Source organism: Vidua chalybeata, chromosome 7 (assembly GCF_026979565.1).
Source record: "Vidua chalybeata isolate OUT-0048 chromosome 7, bVidCha1 merged haplotype, whole genome shotgun sequence".
Taxonomy (NCBI): Eukaryota; Metazoa; Chordata; class Aves; order Passeriformes; family Viduidae; genus Vidua; species Vidua chalybeata.
Genome location: NC_071536.1, coordinates 28,121,492 through 28,135,517, shown reverse-complemented (window position 1 = coordinate 28,135,517; position 14,026 = coordinate 28,121,492). Strand labels below are relative to the sequence as shown.

Below are 14,026 nucleotides of genomic sequence, written 5' to 3'. Positions count from 1 at the left end.
TAATGAGGGATGGGAAATGGGCCAGGCCACAGATGAAAAAGAAAATGGTCCACAGATTTAATGGAAAACCTCTTTCCTTTCTCCTTTCCAGCAAAGAGAAATTACTAAACTATGAAGTCCAGGGCCTTAAAAATATTCTTTTTTTTTTTTTTCTTCTAAGTATTTTCATTAGACTAGTGGAATTTTATTCTTTCTTTTCCTTTTTCATTTTCTCCCTCATTGTCTTTTTTTTCCTGTGTGCGCCTCAAGGCATTTACTTGTCATCCATCATTAGGTTTGTCTTAAAAGCTGCTGTCTGTGAGCATGCACTGCATCAGCAGTGTTCAGACAAAAGTGGAGAAAGGTTTGCCTGGCATTGCTTTGACATGTTCAAAGTGAGCTACTCCATCATTCTGGGGATGCAAGGGGCAGGGGGGAGCAGAGAATGGGAAGGCAAAGCAGGAAGTTCTTCCTGATGTTGTATTGCTAGGAAGAAATATGCTGTGAAAGAATCTGTTCTTCTGCTTTCCAGCCTGCAATGGTGAAGAAAGGCTTTTTTTGTGTGTGCAAGAGAGTGTAATTATTGGTTTAGTTAAAAAAAAAAAAACCAACAAAAAAGTGTTCTTTTCAGGGAATTCAAATTGCCTTAATTAGCAGAAAGATTCATACAGCAGGGCTTGGGTTATTTAAAAGGCACCGTGATGAATCAGTCTCTCATGCTGGCCCTATTTTTAGTTTTATTTTGATAACTTTTTTTTCTAAACCTTGTAGTTTTCCTAAAAAAAAAAAAAAAAAAAAAAATTGGGGAGGAGGGGAAGGAAGAACTGGGAGTCATCACTTATCAAATGTCCCTCTGAGGTCACCATCCAAGTGCCCTCCAATCCCCTTGAGGCAGGAGGAGATGAGCTGGCTCAGGACCCTGCAGAAATGGTCCTTCAGGACTGAAATGGAACAGCAAAGGCCAACTGATCTGTGTGCAGTGTGACTGGACAGCCCAGCGTCCTTAAAACACACTCCTTTCCAAAGAGTCCTTCCCACAGCAGCATTTCCCTCACCGTGCTGTGCCTCCCCTGGCTGAGCGTGCTTGAACGAGCTGCCCCAGACAGATCCTGTTCCCACCTGGGAACAGACAGAAGTGAACTGTGGTCATTGAAAACAGAGCTTTTCATGAATTAGCAAGACCTTTTTGCATGCTGAGCTGCTGTCAGAACCAGCTGATTTGTCACTGTCACCTTTTCCCTTCCACTGCATGTATATAAATATAATACTAGGTGATATATTTTATAGCTGAAGATTTCAGGAACCTGTAGAAACAGAATTTCACCTTGAGAAACAACAAGAGATTAAAAATTATCTTGTTCGTAAACAATAAAGGTAGATGGGTTGTGAAAAAAATAAAAGTAAAACCAGACACAAATAATCCATGCAAATTAAACTGTATTCACCTTCCTTGTGAGAACTGCTTCCATGGCCCTTAAATCTCTGACATTTTAAAACCAAACTTTAAATTCATCCTCAAAATTGTCACACAAGTCATCTACATTTTACAGTTTATTTATTTATTTATTTTTACTCCCTGTGATATTGGTATCACTGTACATCTACCTAGCAATTTACATGTATTTTATTTGAGTGGAGTTTGATGTCTGTTATGATGAAAATGTCAATGTTCTAATGATTAAATTGATTTTTTTTCCCCCTCCCCTTTTCCAGAAACAGCATAGCTGCCTCAGCAGTATGTGCCTTCAATCTGAGTGCCATTACTCAGGCATTTAATGGTCCCTTCCGCTACCAAGAAAACCCAAGATCAGCCTGGCTGCCAACATTAAACCCCATCCCCAATTTCCAGGTATTGCTGTTGCCCTTCAGTTTACTGCAGTCCCTTTGATGTTCTGTAACTTCAGTGCATTGATTTGTGTAGGGCTTATTTTTTTCAGGTAGACCCACGGTACAGATAAATTGTTTTTCTCCACATTTATGAGTGTTTTAGTCTGTGGAACTCCTTGCCAAAGAATTCATGGCAAAAATTGAATGGTTTAAGGAATAATAAGAATGTTCTGGGTTTTTTATAATAATGAATTCTTTAAATCTCTGTTGCGCTTATCACTGACACATATATTCTGAGGATGTGATTGTCACAAGAGGACATAAGGCATGTCCCTACTAGAAGTGGGAAGGACTGAAAGCTGAAGCTGGAAAAAGTCAAACTAGAATGGAGACAATCTATTTTTTTAAAACAAGAAAGGTAATTAACCACTGTGACTCTGCAAGGAAGTGATGAATTTTCCATCACTTGATAGGGCCCCTAAGGCTACCAGTGCTTCAGTGGAAGATGGATGACTTTCTAACACATGGTAGCTCAGCCAGAAGCCATGGACATATTGCCACAGTAACTGGTGGAAGGGGACACACAAGGATTGTCACATGGGTTCCTTCTCCTTTTAAATATCTTTGAGTTTATGGATGAGCAACTTTCCAGGATTATCAGTTAAAGCACTTTTGAAAATTATAAAACAGCTTCAGTTGCTTTTTCACCAGATCCAGTCAGTGTGGGGCAGAGTATGTGTATGACAGCCCCGACAAACCTGAGTCTTCTGAAGCATGAGCCCATTTCACAGCTCAGCCTCTTCCCAGGAGGGGAATCCTGGGGAGGATGGACTTGTCTTCATGTCCTTGCTTCCCCATGGCAAATCCTTTCAGCCTGATTTTCTTAATCTGGCTCTCCTTTATTATGGCAAATGTGCTGAGGCTGCCTGCAAGTGCCATCTGCCTCCAAACTGGTGATGTCAAGGACCTTCTAAAAAGAACTCTACAGTTGCCTGAAATCACAGCAAGAGCAGATGGGAGACAGGTCTCTGCTGCAGGCAGGAACAGCCTTGTCTTCCTGCTGAGGAACCTAATTTCTTCTCCTGCATTCCCTCTTGGCACCTGACTGAGGGCTCCTGCCCATACGAGGTGGGACAGGCTTGGCTTCTTGATCACCCTCTCAGCTTGCTGCACTCAAAACCAAGAAACAAAGCCCTGCTGAAGGTCTAGCCATGCCAAACATAGCCAGGTTTTTTTTTGTTGTTCTTCTTGGGTTTGTTTGTTTGTTTGTTTGTTTGTTTGTTTAATTTAAAGGGAATATTAAGGCAAATTGAGAATCAAGGACTTTCTGTCCCTTGCTAGGCTAACCCAGAAGGAATAGTAAAGGACTTTGGAAGGCATTTCCATGTAGAGAAAAGTATCAGATAAAATGTGGAGTGTAAAGATTGCAGCAGCAAGATGAAAGAAAAGGCTCAGAGGAAAATAAGGAAAGGAAAAAGAGGTATGTGGTAGACAAAAGGAAGATTGCAAAAAGAGATTAAGATGTTTTTCAAGTACAGAAGGAACAAGAGGTCAGTGAGGAGCCTTAAGGAGATGACAAGGGTAATTTAGTGACAGAAGAGGCAGATATTGCGAAAACATTAAATTAATTTTTGTGCCTCTGTGTTCACAAAGAAAGATGAGGGAAGCATGCCAGATTTTTTTTCTTTCAGAGAGGAAGGAGAAATACTGAAGGATGCAGAGGACCAGGACAGTACAGATAATCAGGAAATTAGAACAAAACAACATTAAACCAAATCAGAGGGATGCTGCATCAGCACATGAGCTGCCAATAGACCAAAAGAATTTTCTGTGACTTGCTGAGAACAGAAAACAAAACCAACAATGACATTCCTGCCACTGGGACTCCTTTTAGGTGATGCTCTAGAAGAGAAAGTGAATGGGGAGAAAAGTATCCAAAGGAAGACAGTGATGTGAACCAGAAGGAGCACGGGCTACAACAAAAGAGAGATCTAGGAACTCTTTAGAATGTGGGATGAGTCATGAACTAAAAAAAGACCATTGCAATAGAAAAAGCATTAAAACCCACCTGAGGACACATAAAAAACCCATTGATGTTTCCTTAGTCCAGCTATTCAGGAAGATGCTTAAATTGTTTAAAAAGTGACCATGTTCATAGGCTGTGAGAATTAACATAACTGTTCTCATAGTTCACACACCTCTAGAATATTGTAAAGCTTAGTACACCATCCATTGGAATCCATATTTACTGTGTGAATGTGTGTTAAATCCCTGACAACTCATTTTAGCATGTAGTAGGAGAAGGGCTGCATGGTGCTTCCAGGAAAGGCAGCGATACCACCAAGAGTTGCTGTGATGTGTATGGAGAGTGTGCACATAGGAAATTCGTACACTGCAGCTCAACTGCTGTAAATCAGCATCCTCATTCTCAGTATTCTGGCTTTTCTTCAAGGAAAGCCCGAACATTTGGATCCAAAATGAAGAAAAAGAAATGTGTGGGATTTTATTTCTAGTGAAATTGCTCAGGTGTGAGTTTCATTTAGTGACTAGTGAAGTTGTTCATAGTTTGAGTATGGGACTTGGCAGGATTTAGTTGTACCACTATCTCCCATAGTCTTGGGTATATAAATAACCAGTCACCCTGCTTCCTTTTGGAGTGATATATTTTCTGCTCTCCATGCATGATATTGTAGGGAAGAGTGAGATCCAGCCCCAGCAATTGACACGGACTAAAAAACTAGCACTGGCTTTTGAAAATACTGAGTTCTAGAGATTAATCTAAGATGGAAATTCAAGCCCTAAAATGCATTATCCACCTGGTAGGACTCACGCTGTTTAAAAGACACAAGATGAGCTCTTTTTCTCCCCGGTTCTTGCTGTACAAGGGAATTGAGTCCTGTTTCAGTGCCTCCCTTGGTGCTGGAGGATGGGTAGTCATGGCTTGATCTGCCATTTGCTGTCAGGAGAGAAGGTGTGGGGTGGGGGGAGCTTGTCGTTAATCTGCCTTGCTTCAGATGCAGCTGGGGGGGCCTGTCCAGACGGGAGCATATCAAAGAAAAGCAATATGGCAAGTATGGCTCTTTGATGCAAAACCAGTCCATTTTTAGGTTTTTTAAACTCCAGGTTTTGTTCATTGTACAGACTGAATTGCTAGGTAGTGTCCAAAGATTGCCTGAAATGTTTTAAGGATTTATCAACACAAAAACTTTCTCTCTACTGCTACCTTTAAATGTTTCTACAGCTAGTTTTAATTCTTTCTTTTTCTCCACGGGTTGTTGAAGACTTTTGCCCTTCTGCTGTGCTGGTTGAGGGTATTGCAATGGAATGAAACTCCACATTGCTGGTTAGTGGACCTAGGAGAAAAGTTTTCATAAAGTGGGCTACAGGCCAAATCTAGGCTAAGCACCTATGATCAGACTACATGCCTGATCCTGTGACCCTCACACAGACCCACCTCCCAGGAAATCAACAGGAGATGAGTTTCCATGCTGGGCTGGGGAGAAGATGCACTTTCTGAAATTCAATCTTCCGTATTTAGTGTGGGACACTGAACGATAAGAGCCCTAACGAGAACCTGACAGAGAGAGTCCTGCAGGACGCACAGCGCCTCTTCCTGATGAATGATGTGGTGCAGCCAGTGACTGTGGATCCCTATGTGACCCAGGACAGCATTCGATTTTCCAAACTGGTGGTTGATATTGTTCAAGGGAAGGATACTCTCTACCATGTCATGTATATTGGAACAGGTAAGAGCATGAGGGCTTCAAACAGTTCCTCCTGCTTGCTTGTAGACCTAGCAGCCCTGGGAGCCCAGTTGTGAACTCCTTACACAGTTGTCATTCAATATGATTTTGGTACAAAATCACATGGAAGTTGTTTGCCTGAGTAAATTAAAAGCAGGATGGAGGACTTGAGGCAGAGTCCCAAGTGATCAGACTATAAATCTCCATTGTGTTTAAAAAGAACAATAACATTTTTCTCTCTCTTATAAAAACATGTTTCAACTAATCAGGCTAATAAATAACAGTGGAGAAGAGCAGAGGTGGCTGGAATGCTCTGTGGTTGCATGCATGTCAGTTGCCTCTCAGTGCTATGACAGACCCGTCTCTGAATAAACAATAATAATGCATAACCTCCAGGCTTGCCCAGGGATTTAATTGTGTCTTTCTTTGCACTTTCATGGCCCTACTGGTGTATGGCTCCCAGTGCTTTTGGGAATGGGCATGCACTGAAGTTCGAGGCAGATAGGGAAACTAAGTGCTTTTTTTGTGGGAGCATAGCAAGCCAGTGGTAGAATTAAGTGTATGATTTAGTCTCTTGGTTTTGACTTCCATCCTCTAATCAGCAGAACATGTTGCCTCTTCAGAAAAGCACAGGTACCTTGGATAAGTGAAAATGCTGAAGAAGGACAAAGTGTTATAAATGGTTGTCTTAGCCCATAGTCATTCTAATGATAGAGGTTAAATTAAATAGTTTGATTAATCAGAGCATATGGCCAGCCTCATGGGTATAATGTTGTTATCCTCTATGGCAGAAGCTTTGACTTTAGAATAAGATGGATTGCTTCCATAAGTGTTCATTTAATCTCACATCTGAATGCAGAGTCATTGCCTTATTCTCAAGTTTAGGAGAATGGACCTTCAGAACTGTGTCATAATTTATCTAACTTTTACCACCACTTATTTCAAAAGTGATCATCTTGGTTTATTATTTATATGTTCTAGCAGCACTCCCAGTATGGGAACTCCATGAACATTGATTATGATGAGAAGATTGTTCTTAAATGGAAATACAACATAGTTCTGTCAATATGATATCTTGATATTTAAAGTGAGGAGTCCAAGCTACAAAGCCTTACAGAAAGTTGGAATACTTCCTGCCTTGTATCATTACTGTAGAAATGTCCAATGCCAAAACCTTAACTACTGACTCATGTTTGCTTATTGGCCCTGGTTGGTGGTGGCTGAAGAGTAAGATCTGCTGAAAATGTTTAAACCTGTGAAATGCTTCAGTAGAGGCAGCTCTGAACACAAACTCAGTCCTGAGACTAACTGAGCCCAAACTTCAGTCTTGTTCCACATGGTGGCCAACCCCAACATTATAAATTCCTGAGCTTTGGCACCAGTGCAGAAGTTACTGGAACAGAAAGATTAAGTTTCATGAACCATCCGGCTGAGAGAGCTCTTGGGGGTTTCAATGAAAAGTGGTGTGCATTAACCTCCCACAGCTTAGCAGATCGTTAAGTTGTTTAGGTAAGAGAACTGTGAGCGCAAACATGTATGTTTCTATGTAAGCACTCCTCATGCCATAACAGCCCCTTGTCAAGCTGGCTTCTTCCAGGAAGAGGATCAATTAGGTCTCTGATCCATGCAGTCATTATGGAGGCCTCAGAGATTTCCAGCAGGGCTGCTGCATCTGTTGTCATTTGTCATGGCATCAAATCACACTGATCTGCTCCATAAACCAATAGAAATACAGACTTGAGGCACCAGAAATGATTCTTGCCATCCTGGGGCACCTTGCTCTTTAACTCACTAGTAAGGGGACCAGACTCCTCTGCCTCAGTGCTCCAAAAGGGAAAAACTGCCAGGTACTCCCTGTCCAGATGGTTCACATCCTTCTGAATTCCCATTTAATGCATTCTCAGGTGGTTTCTGCTGAGGATTGTAACAATGTAGCTGGAGCTCTCTACCATGGGCAGAAGGTGACCCAGAACTAGGTTAAACCAATTCTGTAAGGATGACATTAATATTTCCCTCTTTAGGCAGGTATGAAATGAAGTCACTGCCTCCAAGATTTACTTGTGCCTTGTTTCTTGTTCTATTAGAGTATGGCACCATCTTGAAGGCCCTTTCTACCACCAACAGGAGTCTGAGGAGTTGTTATTTAGAGGAAATGCAGATCCTCCCTGATGGACAACAGGAAGCAATCAAGAGTCTCCAAATCCTACACAGCAACAGGTCACTCTTTGTGGGTCTAAATAATGGAGTGCTAAAAATTCCTTTGGAGAGATGCTCCATGTACAGAACAGAAGGGTAAGTAAATTTACAGCTCTAATATATCCCTGCTGAAGTGCATCTCCTGACAGATACATACATAAAAGAAGCAATGAGAATAAGCTTTTTTTTTTTTTTTTTTTTTTTTTTTGTAAATGTTAATTAGTCCTCTTCAGGAATTCAGGAATTAATCATATGTTTACCAAGTAAGGGTTTACAATATTTACTTCTGTTTTTGCTTTTTTTTAAAACATCATATTATAGTGTTGCTTTTATTAAGTCTGTGTGTTTTCCTGGTGGTTGTTATTGGTGGTATGGCTGAGGGTTTTTGAATTTGGGTTGCAGCCAGCCTTTCCTTGCTTATCAGAGTGATCACCTCTCAAACATAGGATTAGGCAGGGATGGGCTGTGTGGCAACTTGTTATTGCTTTTGGAAATCAATAGTTCATCTCAACTATGTGTGACACCTCTTACACCTGGACAGATTCTGTACCTTGATTGTACCTCATAAAGGGAGTAGGAAAAATTACATTTTCTAATTGCCTGCCTTGAGTCCAGAGCAGTCTTCCACACAGGACTGTAGAAGGTTTTTGTATCCAAATGGTGCCTCTCCACTTAAGCAGGTGAAAGTGTGATAGCAACTGTTTGAAACAGATGCTCAAGTAATCTCACTGGGTGCTGTGGGCATTTATTTGTTTCCATCTCTTGAAAATACTTTTCCTTCTCCTCTCATGCTTTTGCCTTGCTTCCCTCTGTGAGAGTTTTGTGTGAAACTGATGTCCTCTGTGCTAGACAAGAGGAAGGATTTTGTTAGCAACATTTAAACAGATTCCCTCTTCCATGGCCTACTGCAAGATGTCACTGTTCTCCTGCCAAAAAAAAACTGATATAGAAAATGTCACCATAACTTTATTTTTAACAAGTAGAGTTTATCTATCAGCTTGTCTAAATCCACGTATGTCTAAAACAGACGGACACAAAAGTGTTTAGCAAGAGAAAACCACAGCTGGAAAATGCCATCCTGTCCTCAGCCCTTAAAAGCAGAGATTTTAAAAGGTAGAACATAACAGCTGTCCTTTTCAGGCTGTCCTGTAGTCTCAGTCTGAGAATATTTATGTGTGTATACATATATATGATCCAGTTTCAAGAGAAATGAGTTCTTCCTTTCCTTTCCTAATCTTGAGTTCAGCTTTCCAGTAATTTATAGATGCTGTCCTATTTTCAGCCTGCCCAAGTACTTTGTATGACACTTCCATTAAAATTGAAATGTTGGAGGTTTGCTGAATTGCCTTAAAATGGGGCAAGCAAGAAAAAAGTGCCTGGAGAGCAGACAGGTGGATTATCTCACACGACCACCATATTTAGGTCCTGCAGGCTGCAGAGCAGCCTTGTATAAGTTTATCCCAGCAAAACAAAAACCAGTCCTCACAGAGGTTCCCTTGCCTGCTAGTGACCAAATGCAACCTCAGTTTTATGCACTATATGGCACTGAGTCCTGGCTGAAATTACTGCAAAGTTTGTGTACCAGCACTGGGTTTTCTTTGTAAAACAAACTTCCTGGAGGCAATTTTGAGTGAAACAAGAAAACAGCTCAGTTCTTCAGGGTTGGGAGACTCAAATTTTGCCTCCATTGACTAGTTTCATGACAGAAATCAGCAAAACCCAGCCACTGGGCAATAGCAAGGTATATGAGATAGGGTCTTCTGATGGCATGGTGGGGCGTGATGTGGGAGGCCAGAATTTGCTGAATTGGGGTGCTGACCATTTAGTGTTCTTGTGTACATTGCAAACCATCCTTTGCCCTGTCGGTGAGTCTTGTGGAAGGACTGTGCATTTGGAAAAAAGAAAGAAAAAATAAGAAAATGTAGGAAAGCCAAGAATTTCTATCATTTATTTATTTGTTTGAGAGAATGTTTATGATATTATTGCATTTTTGGCTAAGAGTTTTCTTTGCTTTTTTTGTTTGTTTTTGGGTTTTTGTTGTTGTTGTTTTGTTTTTTGGTTTTTTTGGGGTTTTTTTTGTCTAGGAAATTTTCAACTGCAATTTTTTCAGCTGCAAGTGTTGGAACCCTTCCTCCCCTTAGCATCCTGGCTATGTAGGTGATAAGTCAATTTGACCTCCTTTGTATTTCTTTTAATCCTGAACAGTATCAAGAAGGATATTTTAATTTCCTCCAGTGCATTCCACCTGGCACTTCTCCTGGGCTGTGATTTATTGCTTATTGTTGTGTCTATATTTAATACACGCCAATATTCAGCCACTATGGGAAGAAGGGCTCCCGCCCCTACAACACTTCCTGCTTACTTTTTTGTTGTGCTGTGACTTCGTGACTGGCCTCCTTGAAAAGCTCTGGTTTCATCAGCTTTTATAATATAATTGTTTTGGTGGGGCATCTCGGGAAGCTTGGAGGTGATGGAGAGAATTTGTGCCTCCCAGGCAGGAATACCACATTGTTTGTTGTAGGCTCTGCCTTCTGTTATCAGGAGACTTTTCAGCCTTTTAGACCCTGGGGGCTGATGTGGGTTTATGATTACTGATACAGAGCTGTTGCCTTCAACCTGCCTTCCTCCTCCTCTTCCCTGGAATAGGCAATCATATTGAGAGAAAATTGACCCTAGCATCGATCCTGACCAGCAATCCTTGCTGCTCTGCTGCTTTAAAACCCCGAGGCTTTCCACCAAGGCTCAGAATTGGGGCAGAGGGAAAAATAGCAGCAAAGGGAAGAGATAGAAAGGGATAAGGACTTCTGCCATCTCCTTTACTGTTTGTTTATTGACACGGCACCAATTTAATCTCTTAAATGGTGACCAGTAACTCAACTCCATGTCTTGATGTAGTGGGTGTCTGAGCAGTGTTTTGTGTGTGCCCACTGACCTGTCTCAGTCCGTCTTTTCAGAACAGCCACTCTTAGCAACAGGGCAACGGGAAGACATCTGTAATGTCAGCTGCCCAAATTTACAGGCTGGACTTGGCTGCAGGGACCTTCCCTTGCATGTGTGTGTTCCTGGTGTTTGTCTTTCCTGCTCTCTTGAGTGCTGCCATTCCCCGCTCACTGGAGACTCTTAGGAAGATGCCAACAAGCAAAACCTACAAGCCCTTTGAATTAGCAGAATGTTTTGAAGGTTGCTTTGCTGGGTGGTAGTTTGGCTGTGCTTGCTGCTGAATTTTGCATGGCTTTGAAATCTTTGTAACTTCCCTGCAATTTTCAAATGAGCTCCGATTTTTTTACTTCAAGTTGCCCCCAAGCTTTGGTGAGGAATATTTGAAGAACCAGTACCGCAGCCTTATCACTGACACTGCTGTATCTTTAGAATGTGCCTGAACAAAATCCTAAATATGAATTTCAGAGAGCTGATGACCTCAGATCTGCTGCATTATTTTCAAGTGGGATGTATCTATAAGGCATAATTTAGTAATTTTTTCAAAGGCTGGGATGCAGTTATTAATTTTTAGAATTGCAATCAGACAGATAGGAAAATGAAGCTGGTTGTAACAAGGAATAGTTTATGATCTCTTCCTGTTGACTCTTTGCAGCATCAGAATCATGGGCTTCTGAGCACATGGAAACCCTGAAGTGGGCCAAGGATTTTGATTGCACATTTAAATGAGGAAAAGAAAATGTCTGGAAATAAGACCAGACAGTCTCTTGAATACCCACCCCTTCTCCTCTCCCTGTCCTGTGCGTTAAAAATGAGCAGTTCATTTTTAACGCACTTAATTTTTATATTAATTCCTTCCTCTTTTTCCTCCCATAATTTTTTTCTGCATAAAACTTGCAGTTAACATGATGCAAGTTGAGTTTTGGATGTACAGCATGGTTCTGGGAGTAGTTTGGCTTGCCTGTGCTGTCCGTGCCGTGCTGTCGGCATCTCCCAGGGTGTGTCACTGCCACCTCAGGTTACCTTCATGCCAGTGCGGATCCTCCTGCTTCCAGAGCCAGGTCCTCTTGCACGCAGCTATGACATGCTCTTATCTGAACCCTGTCCGCTTTTTGACCCGATTGCCAGAATTTTCTCTTGAGTAATGGTGAGGTTTTGCCCTCTTGATTGGCCTAAATTCTTCCGCACATCCCCTCCAGCCATGGTACTTAATGCAAAGCTGGCAGAAATGACTCAGCTGACAAGGACCCTTATTTGCTGACTTGATATCTGTGAGAGAAGCACAGCTCACCTCTAAATAGCTCTGGGCCAGTGATCAGACAAACTAAGTGCACATAGGTGAGTAACACCTGAAATGGCTCCAGGGAGTTTTTAGAAGAAAAGGATCAGCAGCTACACTAAAGAAGCAGAGAGTTTTCTGCCCTCTTTGTCTCTCTCCAAAGTGGAACTGTAGCTCCAAGCACGATCAATGTACCACATCCACCTTTGAGGGGCTTGAGATATCACATGGAGGATTGCTTTGGAGTTTAATGTTATGTTCTTCCTTTTTTTAAAAGCCTTATATGATGCAAAATCCTCTGTAACAAAGGAGTGAAGCACTTGAATGTAGGATTCTAAAACCCGAATTACAGGATTACCATATTTCAGGACTAAAGCTATTGGGAATTTGTTTGGAGAAATAACATAGTCTGGGAAGAGGTATAAAAATTTTCCAGTTTGGGGGAAGGATTGAATTGAATACAGGCTGGAAATCCTCTGACTTCTTCATCAGAATGATGATAGTTCCTTGAAGGTCAAACAAGGAACTATTGTTGGGTAAAAAGAAAAATGTTTTAAAAGGTAGGGGAGGGAACAATAAGGACACTTGTTTAGTGGAGCCCAGCATTCAGCAGATTGCTGAGGCAACACTGATGGCCAGATTGTTCATCAAAGATCTTGAAAATCCAACACCCTTTTCTTAGCTGAGGCTGTTGAAAATCTGGCCCAGATTTTGTTTTGAAGATCTTCTGCCTGAGAGTTTAAAAAAATATTCAGCACATTGAATATCTGTTTAAAAATAGAGGCAAAAGGAAAGGTAACAGACTACAAAAATGTGATAAAGTTTAATCATGAATTTCCATCTGTTCTGGCTGATATGGCCTCTCCACAATTAAGGGAATTAGCTAATTATTGTATCACCAATAATGCTGAAAAGCTTTGGAAGACTTCATAGGCAGAAAGGAGAGTGCTCAGCCCAATGTTTTGTCATCCACAGTATCCAATAATACATCAGAATAAATCACTAAACATCTGGTTTGACATTCTGGTTGCATTTAAGAAAATAGCGAGACTCCCACTGACAGAGAATGAAGACATCAAACAGAACCATGATCACTAAAGCTCTTGGAAAGAATGAAGTTTGTAGATGAAATGGATCTGTGTTCTTTAAATAGAAGTACAAAATTATACCATTTTCTCTATCCTGACAACACATTTGCATCTGCTGTAGCAGGCAATTGCTCCCATTTTCTTTAATGTGGCTGTTTATATATGTAAAGTTAAGTGTATCCATACTATTTGCAGGATATGGACCTCTAAGGTTTGAAGGGATGGTAAGGTCTAAGGAACGTGGCTTTCAGACTAGCAGTCAAAGAGCTTCACTTGAATGGTCTGGGAAAGGGGCGTGTCTGAAATTGGAAATAAAAAGCAGACAAGGCTAAGCTGGGGCATGCTTCCTGTAAGATGCCAGAGAGATTGGTTTTCAGTTTCATCTTATTTGACATTATCTTTAATGACATGGAAGAAAGAAAATAGCATACTTTGTAGATGGCATTTGAGTATGAAGGAATCACAAATAACAGTGAGGAGAGAAACACAGTGCAGGGCCAGCAGGGAAAGCAGCAAGAGGCTGAGTTTGAGGAATAAGCCTGTGCTGAGATTTCTAGTGTGTGTGTTGCTGAAAAAGACAGAGGATACAAAATAGGAAGGGGCTCTGCCCCCAGCCAGAGGAATTATTACAGGTTTTCTCTTTTCTACTAAATGCTCAAACCAATGACATGTATTATATTAATTTTAAGCAGCCTGTACACTTTTAGGCTCCCACTTTTAGTTCTGAAGTCTGGAAATGACCCTGAGTGAACAGAAGGGGAATTAAGCAGTAGCTGGAGTCCAGAGTAATACAATTGCTGAAACAGACAAAGGTCACTTCAGGAGAAGCCAAATAAAATCAGCTGATTTCAGGACTCACTTCCTTTTGTCTCCTTCCTATCATGACTAGGTTGCCAATTCGTTTTGGGTTTGCCAGGAGGGAGGACACAGGTTGAACATGCCAGGGCTTTTGTTTGCTCCCTATTTTTAAAGCATCC

General features: G+C 41.2%; 1 protein-coding gene across 6 annotated transcripts in view; it reads left to right on the top strand.

Annotated features, from left to right (window-relative positions):
• SEMA5B (semaphorin 5B) overlaps positions 1 to 14,026 on the top strand; it is a 278,179-nt gene that overhangs the window by 214,786 nt on the left and 49,367 nt on the right. For all 6 annotated transcript variants that reach the window (XM_053947847.1, XM_053947848.1, XM_053947846.1 and 3 more), the window contains 3 exons: positions 1,693 to 1,828; positions 5,345 to 5,552; positions 7,634 to 7,841. In XM_053947847.1, coding sequence (XP_053803822.1) covers positions 1,693 to 1,828; positions 5,345 to 5,552; positions 7,634 to 7,841 — 552 coding nt within the window. The remainder of the gene's footprint in view (positions 1 to 1,692; positions 1,829 to 5,344; positions 5,553 to 7,633; positions 7,842 to 14,026) is intronic.